This window comes from Rhinopithecus roxellana, chromosome 13 (genome assembly GCF_007565055.1).
Source record: "Rhinopithecus roxellana isolate Shanxi Qingling chromosome 13, ASM756505v1, whole genome shotgun sequence".
In the NCBI taxonomy this organism is placed as follows: Eukaryota; Metazoa; Chordata; class Mammalia; order Primates; family Cercopithecidae; genus Rhinopithecus; species Rhinopithecus roxellana.
In genome coordinates this window covers 19,835,413-19,858,792 of record NC_044561.1, presented here as the reverse complement: position 1 = coordinate 19,858,792, position 23,380 = coordinate 19,835,413, and the positions used below count along the sequence as shown (strand labels likewise).

The 23,380-nt window shown below is 54.1% G+C and overlaps 1 protein-coding gene across 1 annotated transcript; it reads right to left on the bottom strand.

Annotated features, from left to right (window-relative positions):
- LOC104675529 (membrane protein MLC1-like) lies at positions 1-22,086 on the bottom strand. The gene is made up of 11 exons (XM_030914429.1): positions 21,910-22,086; positions 20,272-20,361; positions 17,525-17,587; positions 17,123-17,224; positions 14,776-14,877; positions 14,179-14,250; positions 11,121-11,237; positions 6,937-6,993; positions 4,671-4,793; positions 2,000-2,161; positions 1-75 (listed from the first exon to the last, which is right to left on the bottom strand). Exons 1-11 carry the CDS (start codon positions 22,084-22,086, stop codon positions 1-3), a joined length of 1,140 nt encoding a protein of 379 aa, XP_030770289.1.
- Between the last annotated feature and the right edge of the window lie 1,294 nt (positions 22,087-23,380).

The window sequence follows — 23,380 nt, the reverse complement described above, 5'->3', positions numbered from 1 at the left end:
TCACTGGGCCATCTGCACCACAATGGCTCTCCAGGCTTTCTCCTTGTCAAACTCCTTCAGGGGCCTCCTAGCCACCTGCGACCAAGACAGGAAAGGTGTTACTTCACCGTGGGAAGCTGGACACGCCACTCGGCCACAGGCAGCAAGCAGCCAGCATTCTTTTAACTTCAGAAGTTTTCTTTGAATGCGAAGGAAGTGGGGGAACTAACCCCTGGGCCTCTATGGAAAGACAAAGGACTTTACTCCCTCACTGTCCCAGAAACGCCTGCGTCCCCACACACGTGGTCTCTACGGAGCCTGGGATGGAGCAGCCCTTCACTCGGCCCCTTGCCCTGGCTCTGGGGCGAGGGGCGGGGGAGGCCGCCCAAGGGTGGGCATGTGCCTGACGGCCGAGGAAGAAAACACTTAAGGCAGAGGTGACCAGATGCCTCCAGGCACAAGGGAGGACAGCGCCAGCCCCAGCTGACTACCTGAGCCCCAGCCGTTCATCCTGCGCCCCAGCCGCCCACCCTGTGCCCTAGCCGTCCACCCTGAGCCCCGGGACCAGCAGTTCTGGGATCTGGGGAAAGCACCTCATGCATCCGACTCTGGGCCTTGCTAGTCATGACAGAAACCCAGGTGGGTCTCATTTCAGGCCCAGGGACTGCCGTCCTAGCAGGGAGATTGACCACAGCCAGGCAAAAGAGCAGCAAAGCAGCTGAGGAGGCAGGTGAAGGGAATGTCAGTGGGGAGCGTGGAGGGTGGGGGCGACTGGGTCAGCTGAGAAATGAGCCAAGGGCAAGAGGGCGTCTTCCAGGACTTAGCAGGCACTGGAGGCTCTGCACCAAGACTCTGAGGCCAGTGGTGTGCCGAACACAGGAGGGCAGGGTATGCAGGGCAAGAGCAGCGGCCGGTCCGCTCAGGGTGGCCTGGAGGTGGGGCAGGACTCAGAGCCCCGCTGAGAGGGTGGCCTGGAGGTGGGGCAGGACTCAGAGCCATGCTGAGTGGCCACCCGGGTGTTTGGGTATCAAGCTGACAGTCCTCGTGGTCACTGAACCTGAGGGTCATCGGGCAGGTTTGCCCAGGGGAGCACTGCCAGGCCCTGTAGCTCGGTGAGGAGAAGACGCTGAGCCTCCGCCTTTCAGTTGAGGGGGCAGCGAGACAGTAGGCAGGGCCCAGGGGAACATTGTTCAGGTGGTGACAGCCAGAAGTTGTTGACACCCCAGCTCCACAGAGCCCCACGTGCCAGGCTGTGTGGGCAATGCCTTCCCTGCAGAACCGTGTCCGCACCAGAGGCCAGGGGAGGAAACTTCATGACCTGTCAGAGTCCCCACAAAGCCCTCTTCTGTGTCTCTAAGAGCAAATCTGAAAGCATTAAGTCCAGAATATTTCCCAGGGATGGTCTGCGCTTACCAAGGCTTTGTGTTTGTATTTTTAAAAGACATTTTACGGCTGGGCATGGTGACTCACGCCTGTAATTCCAGCACTTTGGGAGGCCGAGGCAGGCGGATCACGAGGTCAGGAGTTCGAGATCAGTCTAACCAACATAGTGAAACCCAGTCTCTACTAAAAATAGAAAAATTAGCTGGACGTGGTGGCGGGTGCCTGTAATCCCAGCTACTTGGGAGGCTGAGGCAGGAGAATCGCTTGAACCCGGGAGGAAGAGGTTGCGGTGAGCCAAGATCGTGCCACTGCACTCCAGCCTGGGTGACAGAGTGAGACGCCTTCTCAAAAAAAAAAGGAAAAGAAAAAGACATTTTATTTCTTCGGGGTTTTTCTGGGGTGTTTTAAAAATACAAAGTGGCACAATGAGCCTTCAAGGGTCGTGGTGTGTGGCCCTTGGAGGCCCTCACCAGGACAGGTGCCCCCACCGCAGGCCTCTTACCTCCCCAGCAGGCGCTCCAGTGGACCACTCACCTCCCCAGCGCCCCCACACCCCCACAGGCCTCTCACCTCCTCAGCTAGGCACCCCTGTGGGCCACTCACCTCCCCAGAGCCCCCTCCCCTGCAGGCCACTCACCTCCCCAGCCAGGCGCTCCTGCGGGCCGCTCTGGGTGTCCCAGGACGCGCCCTGCAGCCTTGCACTGACCTTGAAGCGCACACACTGGATGGCAGTGCCCGTGTTGAGGCCGGCCTGCAGCAGGAGCACCAGCAGCAGCAGCAGGAGCACGTTGTAGGATGGCTGCAGGTGGAAGGAGGTATGAGCAGGGTGGCCCAGCCGCCCTCCAGCCCAGGAGACCAAAGCTCCCTCGTGCCTGCAGCCTTCACAAAGAGCAGGTGTCAGGCTTGAGTTGGAGCCACAGTAACCCAAACGCACTGTTATTTCAGCAACCTGATGATAATCATTCTAGCTCAATTAATGAGGTCAATTCTGCTTTAAATTCCATCAGCTTGTGTTCAACAGACAGGAATAAAAGTGAGTGACCGAACCACTGCCAGGCCCTGTGGACAGTGCTGGCTGCTAGTGGTCAAGTCGCTCCACCCCTCCTGCCCCAACACCCACAAGGCTCAGTCCTGGAGCCAGCAAGACCGTCTGCAGGAGGCAGAAGTGCTGACCATTCTGTGTCAGCAGGATCCTGAGCAGAGGAGAGAGGGGGCAGCCATCCTGGGGGGGGTGGGGGTACAGGCCCCCAACAGCTTCACCCCTGAGCCCCAGCTGCTGGGAAGGAAAAGGCAGGAGGCAGTGCAGTGAGCTTGGCAGGGAAGAGGATAGAGGGAGCGACCAAGGATGCAGGGAGCCAGAGAGTGACTACAGAGTACCCAAACCCTCTGTGCCCATGGATAGCTTTCTAGTGTTGGACCAGGAAAAACAAAGCAACTACATCCAGGAACGATGAAGGAATTCAGAAGAGCTCTGATCCCCTTGGGTATCAAGGAAACACCAGGATAAATTATTAAGTTTAAAAAAACAAGCAAGGGGCCGGGCACAGTCGCAGGAGCCTCTCATCCCAGCACTTTGGGAGGCCAAGGTAGGCGGATTGCTTGAGCCCAGGAGTTCAAGACCAGCCCTGGCAACAGAGTGAGACCCGGTCTCTGAAAAATAAAATAAGTAAATACATAATTAAAAAGTGAGGTACATGGATGAGCACGGTGGCTCACGCCTGTAATCCCAGCACTTTGGGAGGGCAAGGCAGGCATATCACTTAAGGTCAGGAGTTCGAGACCAGTCTGGCCAACATGCTGAAACCCTGTCTCTGCTAAAAATACAAAAATTAGCCGGGCCTGGTGGCATATGCCTGTAATCCCACATGCTCCGGGGGCTGAGGCAGGAGAATCACTTGAATCCAGGAGGCAGAAGTTGCAGTGAGCCAAGACTGTGCCACTGCACTCCAGCCTGGGCGACAGCGTGAGACTCTGCTTAAAAAAAAAAAAGCAGCAGCGAGTACAGAATAGCAATTGTGATTCTAGTGTACACGCTGTTTTGTAAGAAAGGAAAGAAAATTATCATCTGGTTGCCCATAAGGGGAGCAGGTCAGTTGGGCGTGAGACCACAGCTTCTCTGAGCTCATCTTTCAGAGTTTGGCTTTTGAACCACATAAATATTTTATATATTCAAAAAATGCCATTTTAAAAAGAAAAAAGCACCAAGCCCTAAAATGGAATACAACCAGAGCCATTAAACTTAATGGGGCATCAAACCCAAAGGATAACCCCACACAGAAAGGGGCCGACTTTGCTGGCGTGTGGCTGTCCCATCCTAGCAGAATGCATGCTGAAGGCAAAATGGAAGCCTCAGGCTCACTCAGGAGATGGCACCGGGGTGGTAATATTGTCTCTTGTAATCGTGAACAATTATATGCATATTGTCAGACAACATGAAGTAGCAGATATATTAAATGTCACGGGAAACAAAAAATATTTGGAGTAGGAGTGGGGGAAGCAAACATAAGAAAAGTCAAGAAAAAACCCCAGGCCAGGCTGTTGTAGCTCACATCTGTAATCCCAGCACCTGTGGGAGGCTGAGGACACTATCCCCCATCAGACGGTGACTCCATCCCCCAAGCAGTGACTCCATCTCCCACCAGATGGTGACTCCATCCACCATCAGACGGTGACTCCATCCCCCATCAGACAGTGACTCCATCCATCAGTGACTCCATCTCCCATCAGATACTGACTCCATCCCCCATCAGACAGTGACTCCATCCCCCATCAGCACACCCATGTTGACGTGGAGCAAAACAGCTTGAATACAGGTCTTCTAATGATTTGGGTGGCAAAACCACTTATATTGGAAACAAGAACAAACAAACAAAAAAACACACCAGGTATCTAAGAAATACCTGTAGCTACACATGCCTGAGCCTTAAAAGTCGTGTTGGAGATAAGCTCCTACTGGGCCAACTCAAAGTCATGGGACTTTGAATTCTCCTTCAATTCACCCATTAAACTCAATGCAGTTCTGGTGCAAATCCAAAAAGCGTGTCTCACAAACTCAGGACAGATTCTAAAATGGGCTCAGGGACAGAAGGGGTCCCAGGTCCCTGTGAAGCAGGTGGTGGCCCCAGATCCAGGGCGGAATTGAGGCCCCGAGGCCCTGGGGCCAGGCTGCCCAGGAACAGTGGAGGAGTCCCCGCCTGGAGCTGCCCCTGAGGCCGGGGCCCACAGAGTCCTAGGCAAAGCCAGCAAGGGCCAGGCCAACACGCAGAGCACTGCATGTCTGGAGGGCCCCCAAATAAAACACAACTCACTTCTATGGCTGGCGGGTAATCTTTAAACATCTCCACGATTCTCATGACGCTGAATGACAGATATCCAGAGGCTGTGAACAGCAGCAGAGACGTGAGGCTGCTTATGGCTATCAGCACCTCCACCTGGAAAAAAGCGCGGGTTGCAGGGCCAGGGCCGGAGCCCGGGAGCCCAGGACAGGGGGCGTGGCCAGGGCTCAGGGGGGCGTGGCCGGGTGCTCAGGGGCGTAGTCCCAAGCTGGTTCCCAGCATGGCTCCTGCTGAAACCTCTGCCTTTTCTTTTTTCTTTTTTTTTTTTTTTTTTTTTTTTTGAGACGGAGTCTCGCTCTGTCACCCAAGCTGGAGTGCACTGGCCAGATCTCAGCTCACTGCAAGATCCGCCTCCCGGGTTCACGCCATTCTCCTGCCTCAGCCTCCTGAGTAGCTGGGACTACAGGCGCCCGCCACCTCGCCCGGCTATTCTTTTTTCTTTTTCTTTTTCTTTTCTTTTTTATTTTTTTGAAACGGAGTCTCTCTCTGTCACCCAGGCTGGAGTGCAGTGGTGTGATCTCGGCTCACTGCAACCTCCGCCTCCCAGGTTCAAGCAATTCTCCTGCCTCAGCCTCCCAAGTAGCTGGGATTACAGGCGCCTGCCACCATGCCCAGCTAATTTTTGTATTTTTAGTAGAGACGAGGTTTTGCCATGTTGGTCAGGCTGGTTTTGAACTGCTGACCTCAGGTGATCCACCCACCTCAGCCTCCCAAAGTGCTGTGATTACAGGCGTGAGTCATCGCGCCCAGCCTGCCTTTCTTTCTTTTCTGAGATGCAGTCTCGCTCTGTAGCCCAGGCAGGAGTGCAATGGCACAATTTCTGCTCACTGCAACCTCTGCCTCCTGGGTTCAAACAATTCTCCTGCCTCGGCCTCCCGAGTAGCTGGGATTACAGGCATGCGCCACCACACCCGGCTAATTGTTTTGTATTTTTAGTAGAGACAGGGTTTCACCATATTGTCAGGCTGGTCTCGAACTCCTTACCTTGTGATCCACCCACCTTGGCCTCCCAAAGTTCTGGGATTACAGGCATGACCAGCCTGCCTTTTCATTCAAAGCACAGTTCCATGAATTTTTAAATATTTACTATCTAGGCATGGTGGCTCACATCTGTAATCCCAGCACTTTGGGAGGCTGAGGAGGGCAGATGACCTGAGGTCACTAGTTTGAGACCAGCCTGGCCAACATGGCAAAACCCCCATCTCTACTAAAAATACAAAAACTAACCGGGTGTGGTGGCACATGCCTGTAGTCCCAGCTACTTGGGAGGCTGAGGCAGGAGAAAACTTGAACCCGGGAGACAGAGAGGATACAATGAGCTGAGATCGCACCACTGCACTCCAGCCTGGGTGACAGAGCAAGACTGTCTAAAACAAACAAAACCAAGAAACAAAAAACATTTACCTGCAATTCTCCTCTCTTGAAAAAATAACCCTTCGGCATGGGTCACCTCCTTCACTGTTCTGAAGTCTGTCCTGTCCTTTTAACCCACCCCAAATTCCCGTTTGACCCGTCAAGTCTCAGAGACAGCCTTCACTCATGCCAAGCACGGGCAGTCACCTTGCAAAGCACTCAGGGTCCACGTTTTGGCAGCAGTCATTAATAATCGGCCAGTTCGTATTCCACCGCTGCCAGTTTGTGGCAGTTTTGGCCGGGCGCGGTGGCTCACGCCTGTAATCCCCAGCACTTTGGGAGGTCGAGGCAGGTGGATCACCTGAGGTCAGGAGTTCAAGACCAGCCTGGCCATCATGGTGAAAACACGTCCCTACCAAAAATACAAAAATTAGCCGGGCGAGGTGGCAGGCACCTATAATCCCAGCTACTCGGGAGGCTGAGGCAAGAGAATCGCTTGAACCCGGGAGGCAGAAGTTGCAGTGAGCCAAGATTGTGCCATTGCACTCTAGCCTAGGGACAAGAGCAAGACTGTGTCTCAAAAAAAAAAAAAAAAAAAAAGAAATCGACCAGCCTTAGGAGGTGCAGATGATGCTCAGGCACTGGTCTCCTTCTGTGGTTAGGCATGGAGAGCGCTTCCAGAGTCTACACCACCTTGCTCAGGTCTGCCTGTCCCTGGGAAGAGTCCCTGCTGGGCAGGCCAGCCTCCACCTCCCACAACCTCCACCTTCCTCAGCCCACAGGCCCTGCAGCCGGGTCCCTACAGTCTGGGGCTGGAGGCTGGTCACATGGCACCAAGGGAAGGCGGGGCCAGGCCCTGGCACCTAGGGGTGAGGGGTTCACCTACCAGACACTTGCTGGGACACTCTGCTGTCACATGACTGGCAATGGCACTTGGAAAGCACTAGGAGAAAGAAAAAAGGAAAGATTTTAGGGGAAATAGTCCAAGAAGTCAAATTCCAAACATGTGCTCTCCCACCAGTGACCCCTCCATCCAGGCTGCCTGGCTGGTGCAGGGCTTGCGTTGGGGGGGCGGGGGCGGTACCCAAGGGTGCAGCTGGGGCAGGGACGGGTCTGCAGGGAAGCAGGGGTAGCCTCTCAGAGGTTTTGTGTGCTCTCTGTTCCTCAACCATTGGTTTAAAATTGTAAGCCTGTAGGAAAGCTGCCAGAGCAGTGCAGGGGTCATCTGAGGCATCTGAGGCCCCAAAATCACCAGTCCTTGACAGTCACATCTGTGCTCTCTTCAGCTCTCCCAGACAGCCTGACGCCTGAACACCTGAGTGTGCTGGCTTAGCCCAGAGCGCTCGTGCGCACACCCAAAGCAGCACCACACACGTGGGGCCGATGTGGTCCATGTCCAGATTATTCCACTTGTCCTCATCATGTTCTCTTTTTAAATTTTTAAATTTTTCTTTCTTTTTTTTCTTTCTTTTCTTTTTTTTCCTTTTTTTTTTTTTTTGAGACGGAGTCTCGCTCTGTCACCCAGGCTGGAGTACAGTGGCCGGATCTCAGCTCACTGCAAGCTCCGCCTCCTGGGTTTCCGCCATTCTCCTGCCTCAGCCTCCGGAGTAGCTGGGACTACAGGCGCCCGCCACCTCGCCCGGCTAGTTTTTTGTATTTTTTAGTAGAGACGGGGTTTCACCGTGTTAGTCAGGATGGCCTCGATCTCCTGACCTCGTGATCCGCCCGTCTCAGCCTCCCAAAGTGCTGGGATTACAGGCTTGACCCACCGCGCCCAGCCTCTTTTTTTTTTTTTTTTAAAGACAGAGTCTTGCTCTGTCACCCAGGCTGGAGTGCAGTGGCTCAATCTCAACTCACTGCAACCTCCGCCTTCCAGGTTCAAGCCTCCCAAGTAGCCGGGATTACAGGTGCCCGCCACCACGCCCGACTAATTTTTGTATTTTTAGTAGAGATGGGGTTTTGCCTTGTTGGCCAGGCTGGTCTCGAACTCCCAACCTTGTGATCTGCCCGCCTTGGCCTCCCAAAGTGCTGGGATTACAGGTGTGAGCCACCGCACCTGGCCCTGATCATGTTCTTTCTAGAACTGTTTGTTTGTTTCTTCCTGATCCAGATGCAGTCGCCATTGTGCTCATAGTCTCCTCATGGGTCTCTGTTAATCGGGGAGACCCTCAGCCTCTGTCACCTCCGTTACCCGGACGCTTCTGGGGACTGCAGCCCATCAGCTGCAGTCAGGCCTCCGTGTGGGACAGGATTTCTTCACAATGTGCCTTGGGGAGCCTTGGAGGAGCCTCTGCAGTGCCCCAGGGTGTGGACTGCCCCTTCCTGATGACGCTGACTTGACTCACTGGGTTAGGGGGATCTGCGGGTTCCTCTGTTCGATGGGCGCCTCTTCCTTTTTATAACCAAGAAATGCCCTTTTCCCACTTATTGTAAGGAACCTGCCTTAGTTCCACATAATGTGGGCAGAGGGAGGACGCATGATCTTCGTCCTCTTCATCGCCCCGCAGGCGTCCAGGTGCCAGCATGCGCCAGCACCCCAGCCCAGCCTGCTGGGGAGAGGGCTGCATCAGCCAGGTGAGAGGGTGGGCAGGACAGAGACAGGCTCTGAGCAGGGGAGCCTGGGCAGCTAGGGGAAGACTGGGAGTTGAGGGGCTGCCTGTGCAAAGGCTCTAGGCCGTCTGCAGTGGGGGGTGTGGCCCTGGCCAGGGAGGCTGAGGTGTCAACACAGGGGTGTCTCCTGGGCTTGGTGCTTCTGAAAGGGCCTTCTACCTGTAAGCAGCCGTCAGGGCACAGGAAGGGATGGTGGCTTCAGGGCGGCCTATTCAGGGCCCCAGTGAGCCACAAGAGGGTGGGAGTTTCCCTGTTTACCCAGAACGGTCACTCCGACCCCTGCCCTAGAGGGCCAGGAAGCTCAGCCATAAGGGCTGGGGCAGCTCAGTCAAGGGCCCTGCCCTCGAAGGGTCCGGATCTGCAGCCCAGCCCCCAACTCCCGCCCCGGGCACCTGGTGCAGGCCCTGGGCGCCTCTGCCACACCCAGGCCAGACTCAGGCAGGCGGAGCTGGCTCCCCCATCACGTGCACCTCAGTGCTCTCCCCTCCTCCTAGGGTCTCCCAGGCTGCTCCTGCCCTGAAGAGAGGATTGGGAGTGTGGGTGGATTTAGGGACACCCAGGAGGCAGCACCTGATGGGCGTGGGGTGCTCTGGGGAGAGCAGAGCAGCGCCCGGGACAGGAGGGGTCTGTGGGGTGGGAGGGGCCGTGTGATGAGGGCTGACTGCAGGGACAGGGAAGGGGGTGAGGCAAGTGCCTTTCATTCTCAACTTTTTGCAGGTATGTGGTCTCCATCCTCCCTTAGCTTCGGGATGTAATCCCTGTATGTCAGACCCCAGGGTCAGATATGCACACCTGCAGGCGTCATTCTCTCTGTACAGACCTGCCTGGGTGGGCACCCACATGAGTTCTCTGTCTTGGCAGCCGGCCATGGTCCTGCCCCTTCTGGTCAGCAGCCCACTAGGTTGGGCACTGGTGCCCTGGGGGCATTGCTCTGAGCCTACTCACCCCCAGAGGGAGCTGAGCTACAGCTGCCACCAATGGGATGTGTACACCCGGCAGGTATGGGCCTTCTCGGCAGTCCACCCGGCCATACCACACCCAGGCAGGCGTGGGCCCCTTCTCGGCAGTCCACCCAGCCATACGGCTCCCAGGCAGGCGTGGGCTCCTTCTCGGGGCAGTACACCCGGCCATACCACTCCCGGGCAGGCGTGGGCCTTCTCAGGGCAGTCCGTCCAGCCATACTGCTCCCGGGCAGGCGTGGACCCCTTCTCGGGGTAGTTCACCCGGCCATACCGCTCCCGGGCAGGGCGTGGGCCCCTTCTCAGGGCAGTCCGCCTGGCCATACCGCTCCCGGGCAGGCGTGGGCCCCTTCTCGGCAGTCTGCCCAGCCGTACCGCTCCCCGGCCTTCTCGGCAGCTTTAGGAAGAGCCCACACCCTGCTGCCCAGGAGGAGTCCGTAGCTGATGCTGGGTGCTCACCATTCCTGCTCATGTACATAAGAGAACAGGGGCAAAATCTAGAAATCCACATAGCATGAGACAAACCAGGGGCTGGCCGTCAACACCAGTGTGCAGGCCACTACATGGCAAGGTGCCGAGGACCTCACGGGGTTTCGTCCGGAGGCAGGTGGGCGGTGGCTCTGGGTGGGCCACAGGCCGTGAAGGGATCTGGCGTGTAGAGGGGTTGCTCTAGATTCAGTGTTCTAAGGGAACACACCTGTGATCCCAGCACTTTGGGAGGCCGAGGCAGGCAGATCACTTGAGGTCAGGAGTTCAAGACCAGCCTGGCCAACATGGCAAAATCCCGTCTCTACTAAAAATACAAAAAAATTAGCTGGGCGTGGTGGTCCACACCTGTAATCCCAGCTACTCAGGAGGCTGAGGTGGGCAAACTGCTTGAACCTGGGGAGGGGCAGAGGTTGTAGTGAGGTGAGATTGCGCCACTGCACTCCAGCCTGGGCGGCAGAGTGAGACTCCATCTCAAAAAATAAATAAATAAACAAAATAAATAAATAAAACAGTGCCTATGTATTGAGCATGTGGCATGTGCTAGGTGCTGTGTGACACATCTGCTATGGTAACATTTAATATAAAGTAATAACAGAAATATGCTGTTTTGTATAAAAGACATGTTGTAATATAAATGCATTATATATTAGAAAATTGTATAGAATAATAAACATCTATGACCTGACATTCATATGTTTAAAAACTTAGAATAATACAAATAATTGTTTTTTTTTTCAGGAAAAATAATATAAAATAATCATACAAACTAATATAAAAGCAGTTAATTCTTTGACTCATTTAATCCTTAATTCCCCAGTTCTTCTGAATTGGGGGCTGGCAAGGACCCTCTGTGGTGCCTCCCTGTCTGAGTGCACCAAGACTGAGCTTGGGGCCCAGCCACGCAGGATCTGAGCAGCGTGGCCCACAGCGGTGGCGGGCGGGCCAGGGGGGGTACTCACGGCCAGAGCCACATGGCCCGGAGCGGTGGCAGGCGGGCCGGGGGGGTACTCACGGCCACTAGGATCCAAAAGAACGTCACTGAGAGGTGTGGGCCTGAGACTGAGTCATCCACGTTCAGGGCAATGATCCCCCTGAGGACGGCAGAGATGCCTGCGATTACCTCGATGACCTGGAGGGGACGGGACAACACCAGCTCATGGGGGCCACCCCAAGGAAGTGGAGACACCCCCAGCTTCCCAGAATGCACTGTGCAGACACGGACCCCCAGGAGCAGGGTGCGGTGGGCTGGCCCCGGCTCTAACCATGGAGGAGCCCACTTGGACAGACCCCCAGCCTCACCTGGCCCAGCCCCCCTGCCCTCAGCTGCGGATTTCACGTCCCTCCTGGGGTAAAATAGCTGAAGAGGTGTTTCCCCCATTGCTGCTTTTGTCTACAGAAATTGAGGATATTGACCTGACAGTGGTGAGGGCAGAAAACCAAGACCCTCAGACCCCGGACACCATTGAGGGGACTCGGGAAAACAGGCCTGGGGCAGAAGCAGCTTCCCATAGGACACGCCCACCCACCGTGCCATGTGGGTTTGCCATTGCCATGGCAACACTGGACGCCACCACCCTTTTCTGTGCCAACGATCCAACCACCTGGACGTTACCACCCCTTTTCTAGAAATTTCTGCATAATCTGTCCCTTAATTAGCATATACTTACAAGAGCGTATAAATAGGAGGCAGAGCTGTCTCTGAGCTGCTGCTCAAAGCACCCTGTCGGCTGGGGAGCCCTGCTCAACTGCCACTGCAATCAAAGCTGCTGTCTGTCACCAGCAGCTCACCCTTGAGTTCTTTCTTGGACAAAGCCAAGAACCCTCCTGGCCTAAGCCCTGGTTGTGGGCTCATCTGCCCTGCACCATCAGGGCTGCAAACAGCACCAATAGACCCAGGGAGGGCTGGGGAAGAAACCAACGCCTGAACACCTTCTCGCACGAAGGATCTCTGTGAGGCGCACATGCAGAGCTGTGGCCGGCAGGAAAGCCAGGCGTGAGGAGCCGGCCAGCAGGGGCCTGGGGGCCAGACAGGACCTGGGCAGCCAGGCCTCGCATCCAGAAGGCACAAAACTCCAGATGCACAAAGAAAGCTGAATTCCCAGCCAGGCACGGCACCTCACGCTTGTAATCCCAGCACTCTGGGAGGCCGAGGCAGACAGATCACGAGGTCAGGAGTTTGAGGCCAGCCTGGCCAACATGGTAAACCCTGTCTCTACTAAAAACACAACACTTAGCCCAGCGTGTTGGCGCATGCCTGTAATCCCAGCTACTCGGGAGGCTGAGGTAGGACAATCACTTAAACCCAGGAGGCAGAGGTTGCACTGAGCCCAGATCATGCCACTGCACTCCAGCCTGGGCGACAGAGTGAGACTCCACCTTAAAAAAAATAAATAAATAAAAAATGAAGCCGAATTCCCACCTGACAGAGACCATGACCACCAAGCAGAAAACTCAGGAAACAGAGAGACCGCCCATGAAGGACAGCACCTGGGCCTCCGCAGATGCAGACGGTGGAATAAACACGTCCTCGGGGAAACTGTCAACCTGGACCTCTCTCCAGGCGAATTGTCACTTAGGAATGCGGAGAACCAGCCCAAACTGGAGAAGCCTCTCGAAAACCGACTTCTAAAGAATGAAGCAGAACAGGACCAGGCACAATGGCTCACGCCTGTAATTCCAGCACTGGGAGGCCGAGGCGGGCAGATCACCCGAGGTCAGGAGATGGAGACCAGCCTGGCCAGCATGGTGAAACCCTGTCTCTATTAAAAACACAAAAATTAGTTGGGTGTGGTGGTGGGCACTTGTAGTCCCAGCTACTCCGGAGGCTGAGGCGGGGGAATCGCTTGAACCCGGGAGGCAGAGGGTGCAGTGAGCTCAGATTGCACCACTGTACTCCAGCCTGGGCAATGCAGCAGGACTCCGTCTCAAAATAAAAGAAAAAAAAAAAGAAGCAGAACGGAAATGGAACCTAAAAGAGGACTGAAATGCTAAATAAAGGGAAGCAAAGGCCCTGGGAAATGCACAGGGACCAAGTCAAGCACATAGGAGGCTGTCCCATTGTTGGAGTCAAAAGGTAAAATGTCACTAAACATCACACGCTAGACAACAAGGCCAAGGCGGAGGCAAGCAGGACAGATGTCGCATGATCCGTTTATCAAGGAGCGTGTTCGAATATGATGGGCAACCGCCAAAAGGATACTGAAAAGTCTCCCATCCAAAATTAGAGGGAAAAGGAAGGATGGAGCCTCCGCCAATTCAAAAGAAGGCAGGGAAGTAGGGAAAAAGGCAAAATCGGAGAAAATGGAAAACTCAAAAGATGGTGAAAGTAAGTAGAAATTTATCAGTAATAACTCTCAAAGGAAATGGGCTACATTCAAAAGGCTAGGGAGATAGAATGACATAAGATAAAGAACAAAATGCAGTTATGTGCTGCTTATAACAACTATACCAAAGTATAAGGCAAGAGAAGTTGAAAGTAAGAAGAAGAGAGGCCGGGTGCGGTGGCTCACGCCGGTAATCCCAGCACTTTGGAAGGCCTGGGTGGGTGGATCACTTAAGGTCAGGAGTTCAAGACCAGCCTGGCCAATATGCCGAAACCCCGAAACCCCGCCTCTACTAAAAATAGAATAATTAACCGGGTGTGGTGGCGGGCCCCTGTAGTCCCAGCTCCTCAGGAGGCTGAGGCAGGAGAATCGCTTGAACCCGGGAGACAGAGGCGGCAGTGAGCTGAGATCGTGCCACTGCATCCCAGCCTGGCTGATGGAGTGAGACTCCATCTCAAAAAATAAGAATAATAATTCCTCGGGGACAGCAGTGTCAGCACACCTATAGCGATAACAAACTCCCCCCTAAAACTTACAGAACCCCAGTAGCACCTTTCATGATAAGGTACATTGTTACCAATGAAAGTAGTAACAGACCAGAGTCTCCACAGATGAGGCACACGCTGCAGTGCAGTCTAGACAGCCAGCTCTTAGCCAACTCAGAATAGAAATGTGACGTTTAATCCAGCCTCAGTCATCCCCGACAGAGTATGAGAGAAAAGAGAAAGAAAAGGGAAGTTTTCTTACTGAATAAGATTTCAGGACCCGAGCAGGAAATGGCACTTCGCCCAGAATGTTGGTGCTGTCAGACATGGAGCCCTACGAAGAAACAGAACTGTCATCCCAGGCGTGCGGGCACAGGGACTCGGCACTGCTGCTGGCATCCGGCCACCGTGAGCAGTGGGCCAGGTCGGCCTGTGGTGTAGACGCGAGACAACCTTGGAGTCGCCCATGGATCTCTGGGCTTGAGGAAACGTTCACACACATGGTCCTTGCACACGAAAACGCGTTTACAGGTATTTTAGCAGATGTGGTGTCTCCTGGTGATCCCCTCGGATAAGCACCGAGCACCGGACTGAGCTTAGGGGGAGGGGAAGGGTACAGCATCTGTCCTCACCTCCCTGTAGCCAGTGGCCGCCAACCCCTCACTCAGCTCCCGACCTGCTCCTGGCCGGGGTTTCTAAGACCCAGGAGAGCAGGGTCTCGTGGGAACACCCTGGAGCAGCCCAGATCCGCCTTCCGAAGGTGACGCTGAGACCCACCCTGCAGATGGGGGTGCGACTCGCTCACCCTGGGGCAATGCCTCTGCACCCCCTGCCCTGTGGTGTCAGAAGCTGTACCCACCTTCTTTTTCTTGCAGTATGCCTCGCTGGACCGTGCAGATGTGATCACCCTGGCTGCCATGAGCAGCTCCAGCAGGAGCAGCAGGATAAGGTTGAAGTTGATCTGCCAAGGGGCACACACGCTTCAGCACCGGGCCCGCCTTTCTCACGCCACTGTGCTTCAGTGTCCACGGGGCCACCTCACGGGCAGGCTGCGCAGGATTCTCGGCCACGGTCCCCACTTTTCCCATCCAGGGCCGGCTGTGAGGCACTGTGGGCCGCACAGTCTCTCTGTCTCACATGGGTCTTTGGGGTCTTTTGGTTTTTAAAACCATTCTTAGTTCAAAGGCTGTACAAACGCAGGCCAGGGCTGGATTTGGCCTTGGACTCTGGTCTACCGACCCCAATCTGGACGTTCCTTGTTCCCACAAAAGCCTGCACAGGAATGTTTAGAGCAGTTTCATGTATGATTGATAAACTCTGAGAACATAAGGTTTTTTGGAGGGTAATGAAATTACTGTGGGCCCTGACCATATTGGCAGTCACATGAATTTATATGTGTGTTGATACTCATAGAAGCATACATTTTAAAAAGTCAGTGTAGCTGTCTGACAATCTGACAATTTTTTATTTTTATTTTATTTTATTTTTTTTGAGACGGAGTTTTGCTCTTGTTGCCCAGGCTGGAGTGCAAATGGCACGATCTTGGCTCACCACAACCTCTGCCTCCCAGGTTCAAATGATTCTCCTGCCTCAGCCTCCCGAGTAGCTGGGATTACAGGTGCCCGCCAGCACACACGGCTAATTTTGTATTTTTAGTAGAGACGGGGTTTCTCCATGTTGGTCAGGCTGGTCTCAAACTCCTGACCTCAGGTGATCCACCCACCTCAGCTTCCCAAAGTGCTGGGATTATAGGCGTGAGCCACCGCACCCGGCCTGACAATTTTTGAAATACATTTTAAAAAGAAAGAATGCAGAACCATATTCAACCAAAAATAGAGCCTCGAAATATATGAAGTCATAACTAACAGAGCCACAGGAAGATGGAGATGCACCAGCAGTGGTGGGGAAGGACTTGAAACACTTTTCTTAGAAACTGACAGATCAGGCAGAGGGCAGTGGCTTCTCTACTAAAAATACAAAAATTAGCCAGGCGCAGAGGCTCATGCTTGTGATCCCAGCACTTTGGGAGGCCGAGGTGGGCGAATCACCTGAGGTCGGGAATTCGAGACCAGCCTGACCAACATGGAGAAACCCTGTCTCTACTAAAAATACGAAAATTAGCCGGGCACGATGGCACATGTAGTCCCAGCTACTTGGGAGGCTGAGACAGGAAGCTTGACCCCAAGAGGCGGAGGTCACAGTGAGCCAAGATGGCACCACTGCACTCCAGCCTGGGCAAGAGAGCGAGATTCCTTCTCAAAGAAAGAGACAAAAACAAAAAGGCAGTGTAGGTGTTCCCACTGGTTTCTCCTGTGTCTGCACTTTTTTCCTGCCCAACGGGAGTGGCCAGGACATACTCAAGGCTCCTCCAGCTTTCCCCAATCATAAAGTGAATTCCACATGTCACACAAAGCAGGAGGCCCTCCTTGTAGTATCTCAGATGAGGTCCTGGTTTCCTTTGAGACGTTTGTCTTTTTTTTTTTTTTTTTTTTGAGACGGTGTCTTGCTCTGTCTGCCAGGCTGGAGTGCAGTGGCACCATTTCGGCTCCCACAACCCCTGCCACCCACAATTTCCCATTTTTGTTTAGAGGTGCATAGAGCAATTGTCTTACACAGATTGGATGAAACATGGTATTATGTTACTGTTAATTTTTTATTATTTTTTTTTTTTGAGATGGAGTCTCACTCTGTCGCCCAGGCTGGAGTGCAGTGGCCGGATCTCAGCTCACTGCAAGCTCCTTCTCCCGGGTTTACACCATTCTCCTGCCTCAGCCTCCCGAGTACCTGGGACTACAGGCGCCCGCCAACAAGCCTGGCTAGTTTTTTTGTATTTTTTAGTAGAGACGGGGTTTCACCGTGTTAGCCAGGATGGTCTCGATCTCCTGACCTCGTGATCCACCCATCTCAGCCTCCCAAAGTGCTGGGATTACAGGCTTGAGCCACTGTGCCCAACCGTTACTGTTAATTTTTAAGGACCATTGCAAAATACATTGTTTACCAATAAATCTGTCCAGCAGAATCACAAGACTTCAATAAAGACAATTATTTTCTTTAGATGCATAAATAAAACTCTCAACATTTATCAAATTCAAGAGCTATGAATAACATTTACCAGCTATTTCCAGCTCCACAAACATTTGCTGACACCATTCGTGGGGGTGGGGCTGTGGGTGTCAGGCCTCAGCGCGAAGCTCGCGTGAACTTACATTTATTGCTGATGGGTTCAGGATTAGTTTGCATCCAAACCAAATTAAACACGTAGTGGTCACAGCAAATGTGGAAACGAACAATATCTGAAAGTTGGGAATCTGAAAAACAAGGCAGGAGGGGTTTTCCTTCTCTGAATAACGAAAGAAAAAAGGTAACAGATAAACCACACTTGAAGCCATTAACTAAAAATTATCCTGATTAGGACACAATGGTGGGGAGTCCTGCATGCTCACCCTGCTCTCCCCTCCGTGTGGCAAAGGCTGGGCTGGGCAGGAGCTTCACTGTCTTGGAGGCAACCTCAGGGGCCCCTCTTGGTGCCACAACAACCGTGTGTGGGCACACACACAGGCACACATGGGCACACTGTCGGCCCCTCTGGCTTTCTCCCTGGCAGAGGCTGGGTGCAGGCTGCAGGTGTTCCTCCTGGAGACGGTGAAGCTCACAATTGCTGAGGGGATGCACTGGAATGAAACCAGAATCCAATGAGTCCGCCGCTCACCCAAGCAACTGAGACCCTGAAATACTCTAACATTTGCGCTTCCGAAAGGATCGGAATCATATTCAGAAAACAGTGTTGCCAGCCCACTCGACACAGTGGGTTGGCTTGACTAGAAGGCCCCCAGGTACTTCTCAGTTTTAATTTTTTGTTGAGATGGGGTCTCACTCTGTTGCCCAAGCTGATCTTAACTTTGGGCTCAAGTGATCTGTTCACCTTGGCTTCCCAAAGCACTGGGGTTACAGGTGTGAGCCACTGCACCCAACCCCCAGGTACTTCAAAATAATTTATTCTGAAAAAAGTTTTTATTTTTCTGATGTGCTAAAAAGATATTTGTGAATGAAGACTCTTCCAGCTGGATAAGCTTTGAAGTCTAGAATGTAACTCATGCAGGCACAAGACCTGGTCTTTGCTGAAAATCACCCAAAAAGGAAAAAGTATCAGCCAGGTGCAGTGGCTCACACCTCTAATCCCAACTACTCAGAAGGCTGAGCTGGGAGGATCTCCTGAGCCCAGGAGTTCGAGGTTGCAGTGAGCTGTGATTACACCCTGCACTCCAGCCTCAGTGATAGAGCGAGACCTTGTCTCAAAAAAGAAAGGAAAGAAAGAAAGAAAGAAAGAAAGAAAGAAAGAAAGAAAGAAAGAAAGAAAGAAAGAAAGAAAGAAAGAAAGAAAGAAAGAAGGAAAGGAAAGAAAGAGAAAGAAAGAAAGAAAGAGGAGGCCGGGTGCAGTGGCTCACACCTGTAATCCCAGCACTTTGGGAAGCGGAGGCAGGTGGATCATGAGGTCAGGAGTTTGAGACCAGCCTGGCCAACATAGTGAAACCCCATCTCTACTAAAAATACAAAAAAATTAGCCTGGCTTGCTGGCGGGCACCTGTAGTTCCAGCTACTCAGGGGGCTGAGGCAGGAGAATTGCTTGAACCCAGGAGGCGGAGGTCGCAGTAAGCTGAGATCGTGCCACTGCACTCCAACCTGGGTGACAGAGCGAGACTCCATCCGAAAAAAAAAAAAAAAAGGAAGGAAGGAAGGAATCCAGGAAGGAAGGAAGGAAGAAAAAGAGGAAGGAAGGAGCGAAGGAAGGAGCAAGACTCTGTGTGTGAGGGAGGCCAAAAGGAGTCCCAGAGCCCCTCGGCCTTCTTGTCTCCAAAGGGCCACACCAAGGCTAGGAGTACAGGGCCAGGGATGGAGGTTGGGACGTCGGGGCAGGGAGGTGAGCAGAGTCGGGCCAGCCCAGGCCTGTGGCCCTTGCTTCTGCAGCCATGGGACCCTGGTCTCTGAGGCGGGGGTGCGGGCAGGGGCGTCTGAGGGGCCGAGCACAGCAGTGCTGGGTGAGGAGGTGGGAGAAGCCCCGTTGGGGCCTGAGTGAGGGGCAGAGCTGGGGCCAGGACGGTCAGGCTCAGTTCAGCACCCACTCAGGTGCCATGAGGGCCCAGGGTAGAGAAGAAAGGCCGGGGGCAGGGCCAAGTGGAGCCAAGGCTGGGCGCGGGTGGGCACTTGCCCATATCTGGCAGCCGCTGAAGCTGAAGGGGCACAGCCCACAGCTCCACTGGGACAAGGGCGGCTCCCATGGTGAGGACAAAGCCCACGGAGAAGCTTCCAGAGAGGGTGGCAGAGTGGGACGAGTCACCTGCCCCAAAGAGCTTTGTTCTAAGGGAGCAGAGACCCAGGACAGCATAGGACGGGGCATCCACTTTGTTCTTAAGACATTTAGGGGGTGCTGCTGGGGACAGTCACCAACAGTGTCCCTAGAGAAAGGGCAGGGGCCAGAGACCCAGCAGGCGTGGGGAAGCGAGAGGAGGGGAGTGCTCGGAACTGGCTGAAGCAGGAGGGGCATGGGGTCAGCGGCTTGTGGGCCAGAGCCTAGGGGTCGGCCAGCACTGTGCTCTAGCTGCGGGGATGCTGGAGAGGCAGTGACCGGGGCTCGCAGAGGACCAGGGGTCAGCGGTCGTCTGTCCTCCTTTGCTCTGAGGATCAGTGGGTGCCCCCACCAGCCTTGGCACCGTATAAGATTCTAGAAACACAGCATGAAGCTTTGGGAGGGTGAGGGGCGCAGGTCCCAGTCCCAGTCCCCTGAGGGCAGATGCTGCCAGTTTTGGCAGGATGCAGCCACAGGGTTAGAATCAACATGCAATTCCCTGCACAGGCATCTGCAGAGCAAGGTTCAGACCTGCTTCGTCAGTAATTCTCAAAGGTGATGGATCCTATGTGAAACTAAAGTCATATGAAGAGTTTTTTTTTTTTTTTTTTGAGTTGAAGTTTCACTCTTGTCACCAGGCTGGAGTGCAGTGGCCCGATCTCAGCTCACTGCAACTTCTGCCTCCCGGGTTCAAGTGATTCTCCTGCCTCAGCCTCCCAAGTAGCTGGGACGACAGGCGTGCACCACCACGCCCAGCTAATTTTTGTATTTTTAGTAGAGATGGGGTTTCTCCATGTTTGTCAGGCTGGTCTCAAACTCCTGACCTCAGGTGATCCGCCTGTCTGTGCCCCCCAAGGTGCTGGGATGACAGGCGTGAGCCACTGTGCTTGGCCCATATGAGGAGACTTGAATGAGGTACAGGTGACAGAAACCTGCACATCTCAGAGCAAAGAAACCTGAGCATGTGCTGGCGAGCTCGGGCACTGGAAGAGGCCTGGAGGAGCTGCTTACAGAGCCTGCAGCACGGCGCAAGTAATCCATCTCGGCAGGGAACAGGTTCCCCAGGTACAGCGAAAACCCTGAGGTCACCAGGAGGCAGCTCTGCAAGACAGCGACAGAAGCCCAGGTTACAACGCACTCCGTCCCCGGCTGGACACCGACCTTTCAGTTTCCACTTCACTGTCTCTGCATGTTGGTGACTCACCCACGGCTCCCAGCATCAACCGCACCTGCACCTGGGGCCCGCCCAACCTGGACTCCTCCTGTAGGACAGACGCAGCCCCACTGCAGCCCAGTATATGGACCAGCCTCCCACAGCCACGTCCGAGCATGGACCCCCATGCTGTTATCTGGAGGAGAGAAGGAAGGGGATCTGCCAATATTTAGAGCAAGCAATGGCACCTCTCCCCACAAAATACCCCTGTCCCAACATGTTGTGTGTACAGAGTCTTCCGGATCTCATACTCAGGTCCAGACACGAGACTGGAAAGCAACTGCCCATCCCCCTCCATCTGCAGAACCTAATTTCCAGATCTGGAAGAAGATCCCTCCAGGCACGGGCTCCAGGCCTAGGGGCTCCGAGCAGGGAAGACCCTAGCAGGAGGCAGGGAGGGGGCTCTCTCTCACGCACAGCACCGCAGGGGTGAGGCAGGGAGGGGGCTCTCTCTCATGCATAGCACTCCAGGGGTAAGACAGAGGGGAGTCAGTGTCAAAGGTCACTGGGACCCAGGGTCCTGGCAGAGGAAGTGAGGTCTAAGGCAGAGGGGACCTGGCCTGGGCAGGGGAGGGGCTGCAGCCAAGTCCAGGGCACTTGGCAGAGGAGGGCAGAGCCCGGAGATGGCCGCCACCACCCGGGAGCCACCTGTCCCCAGCTCCGAGGCGGACACCTGTCTTGGTGAGGCATGCTCAGGCCATGGGAGGTGGACAGGACCACTGTGGGTGCTGCAGGGGCTGCTGGCAGAGGCGAGGGCACAGCGAGGGGAGAGATTGCGGCCTGGATCTCTTTCTCAGCCCAAGCTGCTGGGAACCTGGAGTCCCTGCAGAGAGGCCTGTCCTGTGGCCTGGCTCTGAGCAGCTGCACACACTCAGGCCCAAGTGGCTCTGCCAATCATCTCTGCCCACGACAGTGCAGGGAATGGCCAGGACCCCAGGGAAGTCCCTCGGACATCTGGCGCTGCCTGTCCACCCCAGGCCTGTTCCTTTATGCACCACCTCCCTCCCAGCTGGCCCCTGCGGCTCTCCCTAGGAGGAGGAGGTCCCTGCGGTTCTCTCACGGAGGCCTGACCTGAGGGTCTGAGACACCTCCTCCCACCTTTGCAGGTGACCCCTCGGAGGACTCTGGACCCCCAGAGCCGAGGGTCATGGAGGCTCCAGGGGCCCATGGGTGGCCCCGGGACTGTCCCTGCCTTGGTGGGACTCAGCCACAGCCTGGAGCAGCTCGAGGCTGGCACAACAGACCCCATAAATTAATAAAAATAACTGTGAAAACACAAGCAAAACAAGCTCGTCAGCACCCAAGAGTTCTGCAGCATCAGGGTTAGTCTGAGAGTTGCTCTTTCTGTCCCACCTGGGGCTCCAGGGTGCCGCGGTCCATCACCAGAGGGACCAGGTGCTCGTGGCCCTCCAAGGTCTTGGTGTAGAGCTACTCACCCCCGTCAGCACGGAGAAGACCCACGTCTTGGGGCTGAAGCAGGGGGGCAGTCTCTTCGACAGCTGCAGGTCGCTCGGCTTCGTGTCTGGGGCTTGGCCGGCGGGGTCTTGCCGGCCCCGCTCCAGTGTGGGCGTCCGGTCGTAGGCCAGCTCCTCTCTGAATGGCTCCTGGGTCATGGCACTTGGGGACACCACAGCTGTGCTGAATGTACAGCCACGTGTCACCAGTTCTTTATCTGGAATAAAATTATCATTGGTTTTGACCACTCTGAAGAAACTTCAATAAGTTGTTTCCAAGAAATATTTTTTAACAGAAGAAATATTGTTCATACTGAAATGCTCTAAATTTGAAGAAGAAAATGAGCACTTGAATCTAAAAGTGAAAAAAAAAAAAACTTTCCTGGAAAAACAGACCTGAATAGTCCGGCTTCAGGGTGAGATTCTACGCTTTAAATGCCTCATTGATCCATGTGGGCCCTCCAGGTGCAACAACACCTGACAACTTCCATTGGCAACTTTGTCCATGAACCCATCACGCGGGGGACTCAAGCACATTAAACTGCTCCAATCGGTAGATAAACAAGAGATTGTAAAATACACCTCTACTTAACAGCTTAATGTCTGAGCACTTACCTCCCCGCCGCTCAGCAGTTGGGAGTGCTGGTCTCTGGGCCAGGGACTTCCAGCAAGAACTATTCACAAATTAAACAAAAGCTCAGCAAACCTGCGCTGAAGGCAGGGGAAGGAGAGCTGCTTCCTGAATATCAATGAGGGGAGGAACCAGGTGGATCCTAGAAATGTTTGGTGTTGGTTGTATAAACCACTGCCTGGGAGCTGTCAGAACCCAACTAGGAAAGGAAGGGCCTTCCTGTGTCACTCGCCAAAGACCTCGGGTATCTCAGAAGAAAGAAGCGTCCCTAAGGTTAGAATCCTACTAAATACACATTCCGAGCAGGCCCTGTTTCTGAAACATAGCTGTTTGCTCAAAGGGCTCATACATCTTTCCAAGCAGCCTTTTTCCATCCCCCACAGCCACACGGTGGGAATCGCCTTCACAAGGTCACACAAGCATTCGCGCACTCGGCTTAGCTGTGTGGCCCTTGGGCTGCTCCAGACTCGGCCCTGTGGTTTGCATGGGCAGCCTGGATGGCTGGTAGGCCCAGTCCCGCTGCCCCCTTTATCTCTGCTCACCAAGCAGAGAAAACCACAGCAATGTGTGTCGCCCAGAGACACTGGCACCCTGATAGTTACAGTGACAGATTCTTTGTGCACATTGTAAAAAGACTCAAACCAAAGTTTCTGAAAAACCAGTTCCTTAAACCATGAACCCACATTAAAACTTGAGTAAAGTCATCAGGTTCCAGACCATGGAATGTTCTGTTGTCTTTGTTTCAACCAAGCAAGATGCTTTTAATAAGCTTTTATTAGCTTTTAGTAAGATTACACATGCAAGCATCCCCACCCCAGTGAA